At 42.6% G+C, this 18,106-nt stretch overlaps 1 protein-coding gene across 2 annotated transcripts; it reads right to left on the bottom strand.

Annotated features, from left to right (window-relative positions):
* Window positions 1–2,621: 2,621 nt before the first annotated feature.
* DNAJA1 (DnaJ heat shock protein family (Hsp40) member A1) lies at window positions 2,622–17,860 on the bottom strand. Of its 2 annotated transcripts, XM_033186640.1 has the most exons (10): window positions 17,686–17,815; window positions 16,870–16,990; window positions 16,450–16,588; window positions 16,076–16,253; window positions 13,199–13,303; window positions 12,524–12,751; window positions 9,092–9,206; window positions 6,086–6,201; window positions 5,659–5,759; window positions 2,622–3,842 (listed from the first exon to the last, which is right to left on the bottom strand). In XM_033186640.1, exons 3-10 carry the CDS (start codon window positions 16,579–16,581, stop codon window positions 3,624–3,626), a joined length of 1,194 nt encoding a protein of 397 aa, XP_033042531.1. In that variant the 5' UTR covers window positions 16,582–16,588; window positions 16,870–16,990; window positions 17,686–17,815; the 3' UTR covers window positions 2,622–3,623. The 2 variants fall into 2 exon arrangements, with proteins under 2 accessions (XP_033042531.1, XP_033042445.1); XM_033186554.1 differs by lacking the exon at window positions 16,870–16,990 and having other exon boundaries at window positions 17,686–17,860.
* Window positions 17,861–18,106: the final 246 nt, after the last annotated feature.

Below are 18,106 nucleotides of genomic sequence, written 5' to 3'. Positions count from 1 at the left end.
CCACTATTGTATTTCCAAAATGTTATCACCCTAAACAGAAGCCCTGTAACATTGTCAATTAACTTCTCCTTCCCCTCCCCTCAGCCTTTGGTACTGTTCTGCCTCAATGCATTTGCCTAGTTTAGTTCATGTAAGTGAAATTATACAATATTTGTCCTTTTGTGTCTGGTTTATTTCATTTAGCATGTTTTAAAGGTTCATTCACGTATCAAACAGGAATGTGCTTCATATTTGGGGGAAGTGTAAAAAGTATTCCTTTTAGTGACTATTTCACAGTATATTGTACACATTAACCATTTGTTGGTGGACACTCAGGTTTCTACTTTGGACTGTTGAGAATGCTGCATGAACACCATCCGAGTACTTTTTTTTTGAGACAGAGTCTCACTCTTGTCACCCAGGCTGGAGTGTAGTGATGCAATCTTGGGTTCTCCTTGAACCCTTGGGTTCTCCTGCCTCAGAATCCCAAGTAGCTGGGATTACAGGCGCCCGCCACCACACCCGGCTAATTTGTGTCTTTTTAGTGGAGATGGGGTTTCACCATGTTGGCCAGGCTGGACTTCAACTCCTGACCTTAGGTGACCCGCCTGCCTAGGCTGCCCGAAGTGCTGAGATTAGAGGTATAAGACACCACGCCAGGCCTCCATTCTTGTCTTTAATTCCTTTTGTATAGTCATCCCTCAGTATCCATGGGGGTACTGGTTCCGGGACTTTCCATGGATACCAGAATCTGAGGATACTCAAGTCCCTGACATAAAACGGCATGGTTATTTGTATACAACCTACATATCCTGCATAATTTAGCCATCTAGCTCTAGGTTAACTTGTAATACCTAATACAATGTAAATACTATGTAAACAGCTGTTATACTGTATTGTTTAGGGAGTAAGTCTGTACATGGTCAGGAAACAATTTTTCCCAATTGTTTTTGATCCAAGGTTGATAAAATCCATGGATGTGAAACCCAAAAAGGAGGGCCAGCTCTGGGTCATATGGTAATTCCATGTTTAGCTTTTTTTTTCTACTGCAACTGCAACGTTTTACATTACCACCAACAAAGTACAGAGGGTTCCAATTTCTCCATATTCTATTTTCCATTTTTTGGATCAGCGCTATCCTAGTAGGTATGAAGTAGTATCTGGTTTTTATGTGCATTTCCCTTATGACTAACAAATGCCGAAAACCTTGTGAGATTTGTAAAAAAATTTTTTTTTTTTTTTTTTTGAGACGGAGTCTCGCTCTGTCACCCAGGCTGGAGTGCAGTGGCCAGATCTCAGCTCACTGCAAGCTCCGCCTCCCGGTTTACGCCATTCTCCTGCCTCAGCCTCCCAAGTAGCTGGGACTACAGGCGCCGCCACCTCGCCCGGCTAGTTTTTTGTATTTTTAGTAGAGACGGGGTTTCACCGTGTTAGCCAGGGTGGTCTCGATCTCCTGACCTCGGGATCCGCCGGTCTCGGCCTCCCAAAGTGCTGGGATTACAGGCTTGAGCCACCGCGCCCGGCCTAAAAATTTTAAAGTGTCCTATAAACAATGCTTTTTCTTTTTTTTGAGACGGAGTCTTGCTGTCACCCAGGCTGGAGTGCAATGGCATGATCTTAGTTCACTGCAACCTCCTGACCTGGGTTCGAGCAATTCTGCTTCAGCCTTCCGAGTAGCTGCGACTACAGGTGAGTGCTACTGGCTAATTTTTGTACGTTTAGTAAAGTACACCACGTTTTCACCAAGGTGGCCAGGCTAGTCTCAAACTCCTGACTCAGGTGATCTGCCTGCCTTGTCCTCCCAAAGTGCTGGGATCACAGGTATAAGCCGCCGTGCCCAGCCCTAAACAATGCTCTTGAATGTATTAAAACGCAGGTTGAGAAATTTTTAGAATTTGTACATAAACCCAGTGAAAACTGAAATCTGTCACAAGCACTTTTTTGAGCACCAGCCAATTATACTTTCCTGAACATCTGCTTCACATCTCTTTTAACTTTAGGGTAGCTGTGGCTGTCTGGCACAGACTAAAAGAAGTTGACAAACACAGATGGGTTGGGAACCTTACTTTTTAAACACAAAGTTCTCCTTCTTAAGCTTGTTTTTTTTTTTTTTTTTGAGACGGAGTACTCGCTCTGTCGCCCAGGCTGGAGTGCAGTGGCCGGATCTGAGCTCACTGCAAGCTCCGCCTCCCAGGTTCACGCCATTCTCCTGCCTCAGCCTCCTGAGTAGCTGGACTATAGTTGCCCGCCACCTCGACCGGCTAGTTTTTTTGTATTTTTTAGTAGAGACGGGGTTTCACCATGTTAGCCAGGATGGTCTCGATCTCCTGACCTCATGATCCGCCCGTCTCAGCCTCCCAAAGTGCTGGGATTACAGGCTTGAGCCACCGCGCCCGGCCTAAGCTTGTATTCTTTATGAGAACTTGTTCTCTCACGCTCACTCCAATGTATGCATAGTTTTGTAAGTTCCCTTCTTGGCTCATTACCCAGTCCTCCACTTTTACTCTCCATCCTATTAAATATTTAACTATAGTTCAATAGTATTTTTGTATCACTCATTCACACTAGCTAAAATCAAGTTATGTATCTTAAAAGCCAAAACTTGATGATCTGGGGGAAAAAAAAGCCTGTAGTGACACATATTGGAGATGCTTTGTAATTAGTATATTAAGGAGACAATACATTTCAAGAATTGCTTAAATTCTGATACCGATTTAAGCATGTGAACATATGAGACTTTTAAACATACAATTAAAGCTATTCATCATAATTTGCTATACTACCAACATTACTTTGGAGCATAAATCAAATGGTTTAAAGTAATCCTGTAACATACCTAAAGAACACCTTCCTATATTATGCATGCAAATTACTTCTCCACATAAAGGTCTTTTCACTTTAATTTCTACATTATCCAGCTTTGAAGTCACTACTCCGGCTTACGGTCCACAGACAAGGAGGGGGGCAAATGGCCAGGACTGGTCAAGATATATATGGATATATATATATATGAATGGCACAGCAGAAGGAAACACAATTCTGGAAGTGCAAGCCTTCAAGAAGCAGCATATTATGATAAACCCCTCCTACAGAAAGGTATCATTTTTATCACTGATACCACAGGATAAATTATATATTACGCCATCTTCAAGTAACAGTTGAGGCAATAGAATAAATGCAAAGGCATTACAATGAATCCCACTTAATACAAAGAACTATACAGACCAACATTTCTCTACAAATTTTTTTCCCTCATTGCCAGTTAAATACAGAGTTTTACTTTCATAGCTTAACAATGAAGGTCATACACTGAAGCCAACACATATACCTAGCATTTCAGTCTAAGCTTGTCCACGTACATAGCTGAAGTCAATTACAACGTTTGGCCTAGAAATGCTAGGGGAACTTCTTTGTAGTTTTTACAGGTATTAAACTTCATCTTGCACACTGAAGTCATCATACATACAGGGCCAAGTCAGAGCTTTTATATTTGCGTTTATTCTTCATTTAACTTTTTAAAACACTACTATAGTTGAATATTAAAACAAAAACAAGAGCAAGTAGTGAGCATATTATGATTACAGTCCTTCACTTATTCACTAATGCACATTAAATGCCAGCAGTGAGTGTTATTCACTGGCCCATTAAGAGGTCTGACACTGAACACCACCTCTGGGATGATGTTCATCATCCTCATATGCTTCTCCATTGTAATGGCGCCGTCTTTCCTGATTTGGATCAAAGTCCACCAGTTCTACTTGATCCATCTCATCAGTCTCTTCCACTTCCTTCCTCTCGGGTAGGAGTTTTTCCAGCAAAGACAGTTTATCAGGAGAGAGAAAGCCATTCTCAGGAAAGTTTACCTTCGAAAGAAATTTTTACTGTTCAATCTGATTTCATCATTAGCTCCTTAGTATCATGGACCCATTTTCCCCAGAAAAAGACATGTAAACACGTAATATTTAGGTGAATCTGCCAATCTCGGAACAGGCTCTTAAAAGGCACAATGCATAGCATACTCTGAACTGGAGCTCAAGGATTATGACCAAAAGCCAGGCTTTATTAAAAATGATTGTATTAAATAAAACTGCACTTTAACAACCATTGTTCTATCCAGCAAACTGACTTTTTAATACCAAAACCCATCCTGCAACAGCCTAACTCTTCTTACGAGATATTTAAACAAAGCTATTCTTACTCTCAAAAGGGTAGTTCTTTCTTAGCCAAAGATGTTTTTAGGCCAGGTGCGGTGGCTCATACAATTGGGATGACAAATCCCAACACTTTGGGAGGCTGAGGTGGGCAGATCACCTGAAGTCAGGAGTTTGAGACCAGCCTGGCCAATATGGTGAAACCCCATCTCTACTAAAAAGCCCAGCATGGCAGCGGGCACCTGTAATACCAGCTACTCAGGAGGCTGAGGCAGGAGACTTGTCTGAACTGCACTCCAGCCTGGGTGACAGAGCAAGACTCCGTCTCAAAAAGGAAAAAAAAGTTTTAATTAATATTTTTGTGGTGACAGGCCGATTTAAGACTGAGGAAAATGACTGGATTGCTTTATACCTATTAACAAATCAAGCATTACACTACTTTGCCAAGAAATCTGCAATTATTGTAAAGCGCCTCTGAACTTTAAGATGCCAGTTACAACCTTTCATTAGTAAAATACCCACTTGTCCCACACACCCCTCCCACAACCTATCTTTTTTTTTTTTTTTTTTTTTGAGACGGAGTCTCGCTCTGTCGCCCAGGCTGGAGTGCAGTGGCCGGACTCAGCTCACTGCAAGCTCCGCCTCCCGGGTTCCCGCCATTCTCCTGCCTCAGCCTCCCGAGCAGCTGGGACTACAGTCGCCCGCCACCTCGCCCAGCTAGTTTTTTGTATTTTTTAGTAGAGACGGGGTTTCACCATATTAGCTAGGATGGTCTCGATCTCCTGATCTCGTGATCCGCCCATCTCAGCCTCCCAAAGTGCTGGGATTACAGGCTTGAGCCACCGCGCCTGGCCCCACAACCTATCTTTAAATATCCAATTAATGATGCAAAAAAACCCATCCTCAACAAAGAAAGCTCAACATGACAGGAATCAGTAGTATTAGGTAATTTTTTTTTTTTGAGACAGGGTCTCATTCTGTCACCCAGGTTGAAGTACAGTGACATGATCTTGATTCACTAAAGCCTTGACCACCTAGGCTTAAGCAATCCTCCCACTTCAGCCTCCTGAGTAGCTGGGACTATAGGTGCGTGCCACCATGCCTGGCTAAATTTTTGTATTTTTTGTAGAGGTGGGGTTTTGCCATGTTGCCCAGGCTGGCCTTGAACTCCTGAGCTCAAGCGATCCATCTGTCTTGGCCTCCCAAAATACTGGGATTATAGGCGTGTGCCAGTGGCACGTGGCCAGATCCATGTATTTCTTGCTGAGTAACAAAAAATGTTAAGTTTCAGGTTGCTTGGCATTAAGAAATTTTAATTTTATTTTTTTTTTCTTTTTTAAAAAGAGACAGGCTTTCACTATGTTGCCCAGGCTGTTCTCAAACTCCTGGACTCAAGGGATCCTCCTGCCTCAGCCTCTCAAAATGCGGGGATTACAGGCATGAGGTACTGCACCTGGCTGAAATTTTACTTTATCAGGTTTTAGTAAGCTAATTTTCTCAAATATTCTTAAAGTACTTTACAGCTTACCTTAAATTCGATGATTAGGCGACCCTTTTCATATGGTCTACGATAAATTGGCATGCCTTCATTTAGCACACACTTGATATCTCCATGCTTGACAATCTGACCTAAAAACATTGAAGCCAAGTTCTTCCTTAAGTACGGTCACATTTTTATGAGGCAGGGAATATAAAGAACAAGAGCACTGTCCTAGCAGCTCATTGGCAGGAATAAAACTATGTGGCAAAACAATCCCGTTACCTTTCACTTACGGGTTTTCCAAGGGCTGCTAAGAAAGCCAACACTTTATAACTTCATCTCAGCCCAGAGAATATGTAACCAAGAAAGAAAAACAATGGGTTTCCCTCAGTGCCTATAACTACACTTTGTTATTGGGAGACGAGGAAAATACTACAATAGAAAAGAGAAGCTTAAGCTTGCCTAGTTCCCATACCTGGATGAGAGGTGATGACTATGGTTCGGTTGTCAAGAGTGGATATTGGCTTCTGAAAGCCACACAATGCTTCAACCAGCTGTATGTCCATACACATGAAAAGGTCTTCCCCTCGTCTGCATAAAATATGACACATTATTTATATTCTTCAAATCACCAATCAGTAGATGTACCAAAGCAAGCTGTTTTTTTGTTTAATAAAAGCAAAGGGTCTTTTACAAAGACACCCTTTTCTTCCCCAATCATAAAAATCAAACAGAGCAGAGATCTGGGAAGAACAAACATGTGGAACCTGCCAGCCCTGTTTCCTAGATAAGGTTTCAAAGTCATTCCACACACTCTAGGCAGCCTTTACCATTTACCATCTGTGAATTGTTTCATTACCTAATTTTAAATCTGGTTTCTCAGAGGAAAAAAAAACACAAAAAACTCACAAGAGTGAGGGTTAGGCCGGGCGCTGTGGTTCGCATCTGTAATTCCAGCACTTTGGGAGGCTGTGGAGGGTGGATCACCTAAGGTCTGGAGTTCAAGACCAGCCTGGCCAACATGGTGAAATCCCATCTCTACTAAAAATACAAAAAATCAGCCAGGCATGGTGGCGCACACCTGTAGTCCCAGCTATTCGGGAGGCTGAGGCAGGAGAATCACTTGAACCTGGAGGCAGAGGTTGCAGTGAGTTGAGATCATGCCACTGCACTCTAGCCTGGGCAGGGTCCTAAATAATTTAGGCTTTATGAAATTAAACAATGAGGATACGTCCAATTTAAAGGGACTGTAAGAATTTCCTCATTGATGTACGTGAAATAATAGTTCCTGGCATATTGTAAGTGAACACAACCTTTCATATATAACGTAACAGCCCACTTCCTCCTTTCTCATGCTTAGACTTTCCTATTTTCCAACCCACATTAATAGAACATCTTTGGGCCAGGCGCAGTGGCTCAGACCTCTAATCCCAACACTTTGGGAGGCCAAGGCAGGTGGATTACCTAAGGTCAGGATTTCGATGCCAGCCTGGTCAACATGGTGAAACCCGTCTCTACTAAAAATACAAAAATTAGCTGGGCATGGTGGCAGGCACCTGTAATTCCAGCTACTCGGGAGGCTGAGGTGAGAGAAACGCTTGAACCCGGGAGTTGGAGGCTGCCGTGAGCCAAGATCGCACCATTGCACTCCAGCCTGGGCTTGTTAAGTGAAACTCCGTCTCAAAAAAATAAATAAATAAAGAAAGAAAGAAAGAAAGCATCTTTAATGCTCTTTTTTTTTTTTTTTTTGGAGACGGAGTCTTGCTCTGTCGCCCGGGCTGCAGTGCAGTGGCCGGATCTCAGCTCACTGCAAGCTCCGCCTCCCGGGTTTACGCCATTCTCCTGCCTCAGCCTCCCGAGTAGCTGGGACTACAGGCGCCTGCCACCTCGCCCGGCTAGTTTTTTGTATTTTTTTAGTAGAGACGGGGTTTCACCGTGTTCGCCAGGATGGTCTCGATCTCCTGACCTCGTGATCCGCCCGTCTCGGCCTCCCAAAGTGCTGGGATTACAGGCTTGAGCCACCGCGCCCGGCTTTAATGCTCTTCTCAAATGACAGCATCAAAATCCTGAGCTTGACAACATTTCCCATTGTCTTCAGACATTTGTAAAATATTAGTCTTTTTTTTGAGACCAAGTTTTGCTCTTTTTGCCCAGGCTGGAGCGCTGTGGCGCCATCTCAACTCACTGCGAACTCCGCGCCTCCCCGGTTCAAGTGATTCTCCTGTCTCAGGGCCTGCCACCACGCCTGGTTAATTTCTGTATTTTTTTTTTTTTTTGAGACGGAGTCTCGCTCTGTCACCCAGGCTGGAGTGCAGTGGCCGGATCTCAGCTCACTGCAAGCTCCGCCTCCCGGGTTCACGCCATTCTCCTGCCTCAGCCTCCCGAGTAGCTGGGACTACAGGCGCTGCCACCTCGCCCGGCTAGTTTTTTATATTTTTAGTAGAGACGGGGTTTCACCGTGTTAGCCAGGATGGTCTCGATCTCCTGACCTTGTGATCCACCCGTCTCGGCCTCCCAAAGTGCTGGGATTACAGGCTTGAGCCACCGCGCCCGGCCTTAATTTCTGTATTTTTAGCAGAGATGGCATTTCACCATGTTGGCTAGGCTGGTCTTGAACTCCTGACCACCCACCTTGGCCTCCCAAAGTGCTGGGATTACAGGCGTGAGCCACCAAACCCAGCCAAAATATTATTTCATTCTAAACCAGTTAAGATGTTCCCAATTTCACCTCCAGTCCATTTAAAAAAAAAGAAAGATGGGTTTTTACTGTCACCCAGGCTAGAATGCAGTGGGCATGATCATAACCTTGAACTCCTGAGTTCAAGCCACTCTCCTGCTTCGGCCTCCCCAGTAAGCTAGGACTCCTGGCCTCAAGTGATCCTCCCACCTCAGCCTCCCAAGTTGCTGGGAATATAGCATGCACAGAGGGTCTGTTATGTTAGCCATGGACATATTTGACACAAACATGTGCTGTTTATCATCAATTTTTCTTGTGCTTCAGTGTTCATCATACTCATTATTTAGTTCAAAATGGTAGACCTGAATTTATACTTAGTATTGTTCTAATTTAAGTTTCCTACAGAGATGCTTTTGGGTATTTACAATTAAAAGCAATTCAACTTTATCATGAACTTGGGATTGAAAACTGGTGAGAGTTTTAAGGCACTTAAATTGTTTTACAAAGACTGAGGGCAAATTTTTGTCCAGGGATGTTTTCCCCAGCCATCTGCTATTTAGGTTCACACAAAACATCTAATTGAAACACATTTTCAACGTTCCATACTTAAGAGACAAAAAGCTAAAAATCTGATCCTATGTATTCAACCTCTTATGATCCAAACAATGGTTAACAATCTTTTTCCAGGAAATAGGTTCCAAAAGTAATGGAAAACACTTTAAAACAACAAACAAACAAAAAAAACCAAAACCAACAACCCAAATATGTAAGATATCAGTTTGAGTGGTTGATAAAAGTCTTTACCGAGTAAAAACAGCATGGTCCTTCTGATCTAACACAATGATAATATCGCCTGGCTCCAGTCCTGGTTCTTGGTCTCCTTCACCATGGAATGTTATCTTCTGGCCATCTTTCATGCCTAAAAACATAAATTTTATACTCTTATTAAATATCCAACTAAGGTCAGAATCATAAAATCTATACATGTTTGTTTATGCGTAAAAATCACAGAAATAACTAAGAAAGCCCACTTAAGTAGTTCAGTCCAATTTGCTCCTGAAAAAAGGTATCATAGTGGAGAATACAAACTCTAGGGGCAAAGAGACCAGCCTTCAAATCTCAGAGCTGCTATTCACTGGCTGGATTACCCTGGGGAAGCTGCATATCCTTTCCAAGTTTCAACTTTCCCACAGACACCTACACCTCATTAGCAATGTTGAGAGTATTAACTAAACAGGTATATGCTGGTACTAAACCATGACTGGCAAACACTGGTTATAACCAAAAAATGTTAATTAACTATTTCAATTTCATTACTTATAACACATCAAATTACTTCTATTAAGTCTAACAGCAATGTAAATCAAAACCCTTCTCTCTATTGTAATATTTATACATAAAACTAAAAAATGTTAAATCTATAATCTTTTATTGAGATAGGATCTTGCTCTGTTGCCTAGGCTGGAGTGCAGTGGCACAAACATGGCTCACTGCAGCCTCCATCTCCTGGGCTCCAGTGATCCTCCCACCTCCGCCTCCCGAGTAGCTGGGGACCAGCTTTTTTAAATTTTTATTTTTAAATAGAGACGGGGGTTGTCATGTCACTCAGGCTAGTCTTGAACTACTGGGCTCAAGGGATCCTCCTGTCTCGGCCTCCTATAGTGTTAGGATTACAGACCTGAGCCCCTGTGCCTGAAAATCTGTTATTTTTAAGAACTATTCAGTATAGTCCCCTTAAAAAAGGGTAACTACATTTTGGGAGGCAGAGTCAGGAGGATACCCTGAGGATAGCACCCTGGAGCACAGGAGTTCCAGACCTTGTGGCATTTAAATTAAAACAAGCAAGCAAACAAAACAATCAGCGCTAGACCCTCCCTTAGCCCATGTGGTCCATAAAACACAGGGAGAGAAGTATTTTCTAACGGCTCTTAAACATGCTTTTTTTTTTTTTCTTCTTACTGAGACTTCCCTACCCCTCACCTCTGACCCACATATTTTAGTTCAGTAAGGGTTTGGACAACAACTCTTACAACGTAACTCATGTGAGAAAACCTGTGTTTGTAGAATGTTACACCGAAGCAGTTATCTCCTGATTATTTCCCAAGATCACTCTGGTTACCTAACAGAGCAATCGTGTTTCACCTTTTAGTATGGAAAATATTAAACCTGTATAAAAAGAGCCAACAGTACAATGAATTCCTACATATCCATCCAATTTAGCTTCAGCAGTTACTAACTCATGACTAATATTTCATGTATTATATACCCCTACCCATGGCCCCCACATATACTTTCAAGTAAACTCCAACCACATCCATTAGCCCACAAATACTTCAGTATGTACCTCTTAAATAAGGACTTAAAAGCCCTATCATTATCATATACTGACAAAATTAAACAATCTGTCTTTAATCGTGTATTGAGGCAAAATAACTTGTTATGCTAGGGAAGCAAACTCAGCTAGGTTTTCCTGAATGAAGAGCAAAGGTAGACATAGCACAAATGCCTGCACTTGCTGAGGGCATTAATTTCAAGTTCTCACTTAGAGTTCATTGTTGATAGGTTCTTTCCCCCTCGGCTGTGTTACAGTGACATGACATTATTTGAGGACCTGCATGACATTATTTGAGGTCATTCTGCTAGAAGTCTCAGTTTCCAAGAACCTATCGACGTTAAGTAAAGACTTACTCTATAAGCTATTGGTATCAAGAACACCTCAAAGTATAAACCCCAGGCATGGGCCCACTAAGTGGGAAACACATTAAGTTCAACAACTGGCCAAGGAAACTTATTTTACCTTTCAATGTACTACATTCTTGGGTGGAAAACCCTGGGGGTCAGAGAGGCCAGTATAATGAGTCACATGATAGAATCCTATTGCAGCCACTTATGTTAATGTAGATTTGTATATTAACAGTTCCAGATTGGTATCACACCATAGTACAGTATAATAGTAGACCCATTTAAAAACAGCAAAATCTGAAAAGAGATTACCATAATGTTGATTTAAGTTTCCTTCTGGGGTTACATACATTTCTTAAAATTTCTGCAATGTATTGCCATAATACATTTTAAAAGGTTTTTGTAAGTTGACAAGAGTAAAATTTAAAAACTGACAAATCCCCCCCCCCCAAAAAAAAGTTATATAATTATTTCTAAATCTGGAGCCCAATAGGTAGAGAAGTGTCATGTCTAAAAAAAAAGGAAAAGTAGTCTAAATTCTTTCAAATCAATTAACAGAGCATTTAAATACAACAAACGGGCAAGTAAGCCAATTAAGTAGACCAATACGTTTATTTAAACAAGTCCAGGTCAGGTATGGTGGCACACACCTGTAGTCCCAGCTACCTGGGAGGCTGAGGTAGGAGAATCACTTGAACCTGGTAGGTGGAGGTTAGAGTGAGCCAAGATGGCATCACTGCACTCAAGCCTGGGCAACAGAGCAAGACTCTATCTCAGGAAAAAAAACAAAGAATAGAAAACATGTCCATTAGTTTAAAAAATAAACATGAGGCCAGGTGTGGTAGCTCATGCCTGTAATCCTAGCACTTTGGAAGGCCGAGGCAGGTGTTCGAGATTAGCCTGGCCAACATGGTGAAACCCCTGTCTCTACTAAAAATACAAAACATTAGCCAGGCGTGGTGCTGGGTGCCTGTAATCCCAGCTACTTGGTAGACTGAGGCAGAAGAATTGCTTGAACCTGGGAGGCAGATGCTGCAATGGGCTAAGATCGTGCCATTGCACACTCCAGCTTGGGAAATGAGAGCGAAACTCTGTCTCCGAAAAAACAAAAAAATCCATGAATTTTAATGAGACTCAATTCTTCACTTAACTCCCTTCTCAAATCCTTAAAAGTATGCCTATCCCTTGATCTAATAACTCTTAATTAAGAATGTGTTCAAATAACTTCATTCTGATTTTTTAAAAGATAGAAGAACGATGGTTTAACAGCAGAGAATTAAATTTGGAACACTATTCAATCATTTACAGGACCACTGATTTCAAAAGATGATCCTGTTTATATTAAATGAGGAGATTCCTTATTTTCTATTAGTAATATACCAATATGTAAAATTATGTCTGGATGGAAAAACATTATATATTATGCTGCTAAGATCTATTTCTGAGTGATAGGATCATATATAACCTAATTAAGAATGGTTTTTAAACAACTATAAAATGTTAATAAATCTGCCACAGCATTCAAGACTGCAGAATAAGTAGCTCAGAACTCACCTTTGTCAATATGAACTTCTAGAATCTTCTTCTCTCGAACTATCTTCCTTCCGTTGCAGCTTTTACATCTATCTTTAGGACTGATCCGCTCCCCATGGCCCTGGCACTCCATGCACACAGACTGAATTTGCTGAACCATTCCAGGTCCTATCTGATGAATTCTTATTTGCATTCCAGTACCTCGGCAATTGGGACAGCACTCTACTGCTCCTTTCTTACCTCCTCTACCTAAATTTAAAAAGAAAATTGAATAACGTATGAATTAGTAGTGTATACAGTAGTAAATGACAATTCCTAAATGCTGTACTTTTAATATTTTCAAAGTCTGATGGAATGCTACCCTTTGAATATATATAACTGATGAAATCATTTTAATGAGTTTTATTCTTATTAGAACATACCTCATTTCCAATAAATAACTTTTACTTATTACAAAAAAGATACCAAACTAGCTTGATCCCAATTATATTTGAAATATACACAGAAAAAAGTGCTGTTATTTCTTCAGGTGGCAGGTTTTCAGTTGGTTTTCTTTGAATCAGCCCTCCCCTCCCCCAAAATCTACATAGTGTACCTGAGTCAATTTTACATATCCAGGAAGTCTTAGCTTCATTTTCAGGTGTCATATTAAAGATGTTTAAAAAAACAAAAAACAAAACAAAAAAAACCCCATACCTTCACATTTGTCACAAATCACATTCTTTTGCAGAGCCAGTTTTCTTGTTGCACCATTATATAAGTCTTCTAGGGTTACTGAGAGCTGATGTACAACATTTTTGCCTAAAACAAAATATTTCTCATTACAAATCTGTTTGATGTTGAATCTTACTTGTGCTAAAAGCAACATAAAAAATGTGAAAGGACAATAAAAGATGAACCTCACAAGGTACATCTGTTGACTACCTACTATATACACAGAATATCCTCAAACTGTGATGTAATCACAGATGAGGGAAAATCAGGTCAGAAATTAAATATTTGCCTAAGGGCATAGACGTGACCATCTTGGAAATATGGTAAGCAGAAACATTAACCTCAAAGTCACTTGAGAAAAACCAATGTTATTTAAAAGGGCACATTTCACAATAATCCAAACATTCATTTCTGTCACAATATATGCTTTGAAGCTTTCACTTCGTACCGTATTGAGCAACGTGGCCAATTACTTCATCCAAAAATTCTGTAGCACAGTAAATTCTCATTAATCAAGATTGGCCAGGGAAGTTGATGCATTTATTGAGTCACCACAGAAGAGTATCCATTTCTACTTCTTCCTGATTTAGTAGAAAACAGCCCATTTACTACTGGGCCAGCACCGGTTGTTTTAAAGGCCAAATTTCTCATACCTTTTATAATAGAATTGCCCAACAGAACTTTCTGCAGTGATAAATGTTTCATATCTGTTCTATCCAACACAGCAGCCACCAATCACATGTGCTTATTGAGCATGTAAATGTGGCCAGACTAAGAAACTGTAGTTTTGTTTTTGTCTTAAATTAATGGAGCCACACATGGCCAGTGGCTCCTAAGGAGTGCCTTACTTCACTTAAATCAGAATGGGAAATGGAAGGTCAAGATCTCATAAGGACACTGAGGTTAGAAATATGAAGTCACCTGCTAATAAGTTATAAGTTCCTAGCTAGTGATCCTTCCACAAGGACTTATTCACATATTACTGCCTTTCCACCAACTGAAGAGTTCTCAAACTCATTTCTATACATGCCTAATGAACATTTTTACTTTCTAATCAAGCATGAAATACCATTAATTATGTCCTTCTGCTTATAAGCTCCACCTTTAGTTTTGGCACACTAAAATCTAGCTGCCCTTATTTTGTACAGTGTTGAGAGTATAAGGAAGCAAAAATAAAGCTTCTAGAGCTTGATGAAGCACATTTCCCCAAAAATAACCTCTCAATATGATCTAAAGCCACATAAAAGAGCTTGCCAATGTTAACCTGCAGGTCAGTTCTTTGTAAGGTAAGTGAAAAACCACCACTACTGTTTTGTGGACAAATTCTACCAATTTACCAAGCAAGTGATTTGGACTGTGGACTTTCTTTTTAAGGAGTTTAAATATCTTAGAAGCTCAAAGTGAAACTTAATGGCTTGGCCATTCGTTCTAAAACTGGTTCTGCTCATCAGCCCTTGTTTGTATACACTACTGGGAATAAAGTGAGACTAATTTCTCTTGACTTAAACACTTTATTCCTATGAGCAGTATTTCTAGAGCCCATAGGCCACTTTCCTGATAAATATATTAAATACATAATTTTGACACAATAAAGCTGAAGCAACATTAGATAGGTGGCAGGCAACGAACCAGTTTTCAGCCCTGGCTCTGTTGGTTTGCTATATGAGCTTGAAAAAGTTTTACATTTCTCAACTTTAACTTACTCTTATTTGAAAAAGGCCACTGTACCTACCATCGAATTCCTTTGGGGAGTGAGGGAACACCAAATAAGATCTGTAAGAAGGACTTGGAAAATTATATTGCTATATACTTTCTCCTTTTGTTTTTTTGAGACGGAGTCTCGCTGTGTCGCCCAGGCTGGAGTGCAATGGTGCGGTATCAGCTCACTGCAACCTCCACCTCCCGGGTTCAAGTGATTCTCCTGCCTGTCTCCCAAGTAACTGGGATTACAGGCACGCACCACCACGCTTGGCTAATTTTTGTATTTTTTTTTTTTTGAGACAGAGATTCACTCCTGTTGCCCAGGCTTGAGTGCAGTGGCGCGATCTCGGTTCACTGCAACCTCTGCCTCCAGGGTTCAAGCGATTCTCGGGCCTCAGCCTCCAGAGGAGTTGGGATTGCAGGCGCTCACCACCACAGCCAGCTAATTTTGTATTTTTTGTAGAGATAGGGTTTCACCATCTTGGCCAGGCTGGTCTCAAACCCTGACCTCACGTGATCCACCTACCTCGGCCTCCCAAAGTGCTGGGATTACAGGCATGAGCCACAGCACCTGTTCTGTTCTCATAATTTGTTTGATAACATCTAAGATTTTTGGAAGCAGTCATTTGCTACCACTCTATTGGCTATTTTTTTAGGTCCTTTAAATCTCATTAAAAAAAAAAAAAAACCACACCATTGGCCGGGCATGGTGGCTCACACCTGTAATCCCAGCACTCTGGGACGCCAAGGCAGGCGGATCACCTGAGGTTGGCAGTTCAAGACCAGCGTGACCAACATGGTGACACCCCCTCTCTACAAAAATACAAAATTAGCGGGGTGGGGTGGCACATGCCTGTAATCCCAGCTACTTGGGAGGCTGAGGCAGGAGAATCGCTTGAACCCAGGAAGTGGTGGTTGCCCTGAGCTGAGATCACGCCGTTGCTCTTCAGCCTGGGCAGTAAGAGGGAAACTCCATCTCAAAAACAAAAAACAAAACAACAACAACAAAAAACACGACACCATAAATCAGAGGCAGTCTGTGGTCAGTTTGCAACATTATACCAACATGTAAACAAGCATTTAAAATGGGTGATTTCTCAAAGATCTGCTCTGACCAACAGCTAACTTTAGTTAGCTGCACAAAGACTAGATTCTTACCTCTCCTTTCTCTCTGCATCCTTCCTCCTCCTCCAAAAAACATATCAAAGATGTCCATGGGGGAGCCAAAACCGCCACCTGCTCCACCCTCTTTAATTGCCTGTTCTCCTCCTTTGTCATATAATTCCCTTTTCTTTGCATCAGAGAGAACTTCGTAAGCTTGAGAAATCTGTTTAAACTGTTTGAGAAAAGAGTGAATTTCATTTTTTTTTTAAAAACAAGTGTTACCTGGCTACATTACACTTGATCTTAGCTAAAAAGACCGAGAAGTGATCATAATTACTATATTAGATACTCGATTTCAGATCATAATAGAAATACTATACATCTGGCAAAGAACTATTCAGATATGTTTAAGAGTATATACTACTCACCTTCTCTCCTTCATTTGGATTCTTATCAGGATGGTACTTTAAGGCCAGTTTCCTATAAGCCTTTTTCAATTCTTCCTGAGTAGCATTGGGTTTGACCCCCAAAACATCGTAGTAAGTTGTTTCTTTCACCATCTTCTGCCTGAAATAAGAAAATGCAACTTTAACCGGCTTTCAACTGGTAGTTTTTAAATAAAAATGAGAGCTAAGGCCGAATAATCTCTTTGCCAAATCCGATTATAAGAACACCACTGCCCCTAAATTTCACCAAAAAGGTAACAATTCCTGGGATAATTCAGCTATAAACAACAGACAAAACAAACTAATAATCATTACTGGGAAGTAATTCGAGAGCCGCCTTGTAGCACCTGGTTCCCATTCTCCCACACCAAAGCTTCCATACTAATATAACACAACTATTACCTGGATTCTTCCCGTTTCCCTTAGAGGCGGTGACAGTTGTAACCAAAAGCAGCACTGTTATGTTCAGTTTACTGGTCATTACACTATCACCGTCTTTGGTAAATCTGATAAACTCCATACACTTTCCAGAAAAAAACATCTGGGCACACAGTGGTGGGGGGAGATTTATAAAGCAGATTACCAGCTCCACACAGCAAACCCTCTACCGCCCACGGCTTACAGCTTCTCCACTTTCACGGCCGAATCCCTCTCGCCCCTCAGGCTGGCAGAGTTTACCTGCCAGGTTTCCCCTTGCACTTGGCGCCGACCGCTAAGATTTCCTTCCTTTCTCCCTCCCACCCTGGAACCAAGTGGCGGAGGGAAAAGCCCAGCCCTCAACAAAGAAAAGGAGGGGAGGCAGGGAAAGAGAAAACGAAAGCCGCAGCCTCCGCCCGGCTCCCCACGCATCCCCTCGCCCCTAGCTCTCTGTGCGCGTGCGCAGGGTCACCAACGCCCCCCGCCCCCAACACCGAGCGCGGACGGGGAGGGGGGCCGCGGGGGCGCGCACGGACGGACAGGCGAAGGCAGCAGCTCCTTGGAGATCCCAGGCTGGGTACGGAGGGAGGTCTAGGAAAAGTCTCGGGCCCATTCACTGTGCGTCCCGGGGATGGGTTGCCAGCGCACCGCACCAGCCCTCCAAAAGGGAAATCGTGGGCCCAGGAACTGACAACGCTCCTGCCCACGCGGCCAACGGCCTCCGGACCGCGGCTCCATCGGTTTCCCGGCGCCGATGGCGCCAGCCAGGAGACCGGGGAAAGCTCGAGGGCTCAAACTCACCGGTTCGGGCTGACGCCGGTGTGTGAGGGAGCGGGAAGGAGCGCGGAGCTGTGCGCAGCTCGGGCAGTTACCGCTCCTCCACCTCTCACCGAGCGTTCTGGAAAGTTCCGCCGGGCGCGCCGCAGCCGTCGTCTTTTGTAGCCGAACCGGGCGCGTCACCCGCCGGAAGTCCCGCCCCTCTCGGCCGCTGCCACCGCCCAGCGGTTACCAGGGCAACGGCGCGGGGGCGCACGGGTCGGGAGGAGCTGCGCCGAAAGGCCTTGTGGGGGTTGGTGCTAACCCGGCTTCCCGACGCTCGTGGAATGTTCTGGAGCCCTTTTCTCCACTCAGCAAGCCCGAGAGTGCGGAAGTCTCCGGCTGGCGGGGCATGGCTCAGGAGCAGTGCAAGTCCTAGCGTTCCCAAACCTGTGGAGTGGCCGCC

The sequence above is a fragment of the Trachypithecus francoisi genome, unplaced genomic scaffold, assembly GCF_009764315.1.
Source record: "Trachypithecus francoisi isolate TF-2019V2 unplaced genomic scaffold, Tfra_2.0 Contig00156, whole genome shotgun sequence".
In the NCBI taxonomy this organism is placed as follows: Eukaryota; Metazoa; Chordata; class Mammalia; order Primates; family Cercopithecidae; genus Trachypithecus; species Trachypithecus francoisi.
The sequence above is the reverse complement of the archived record's forward strand: the minus strand, read 5'-3'. Positions and strand labels throughout refer to the sequence as shown.

Excerpts from the sequence above, each read along its gene's own strand:
- DNAJA1 (XM_033186554.1), bottom strand. The coding sequence starts at position 16,581 with ATGGTGAAAGAAACAACTTACTACGATGTTTTGGGGGTCAAACCCAAT. Across the intron at positions 16,254-16,449 it reads ATCCAAATGAAGGAGAGAAG|TTTAAACAGATTTCTCAAGC; the intron begins GTGAGTAGTATA and ends TTTCTCAAACAG. Across the intron at positions 3,843-5,658 it reads GCCTAATCATCGAATTTAAG|GTAAACTTTCCTGAGAATGG; the intron begins GTAAGCTGTAAA and ends TTTCTTTCGAAG.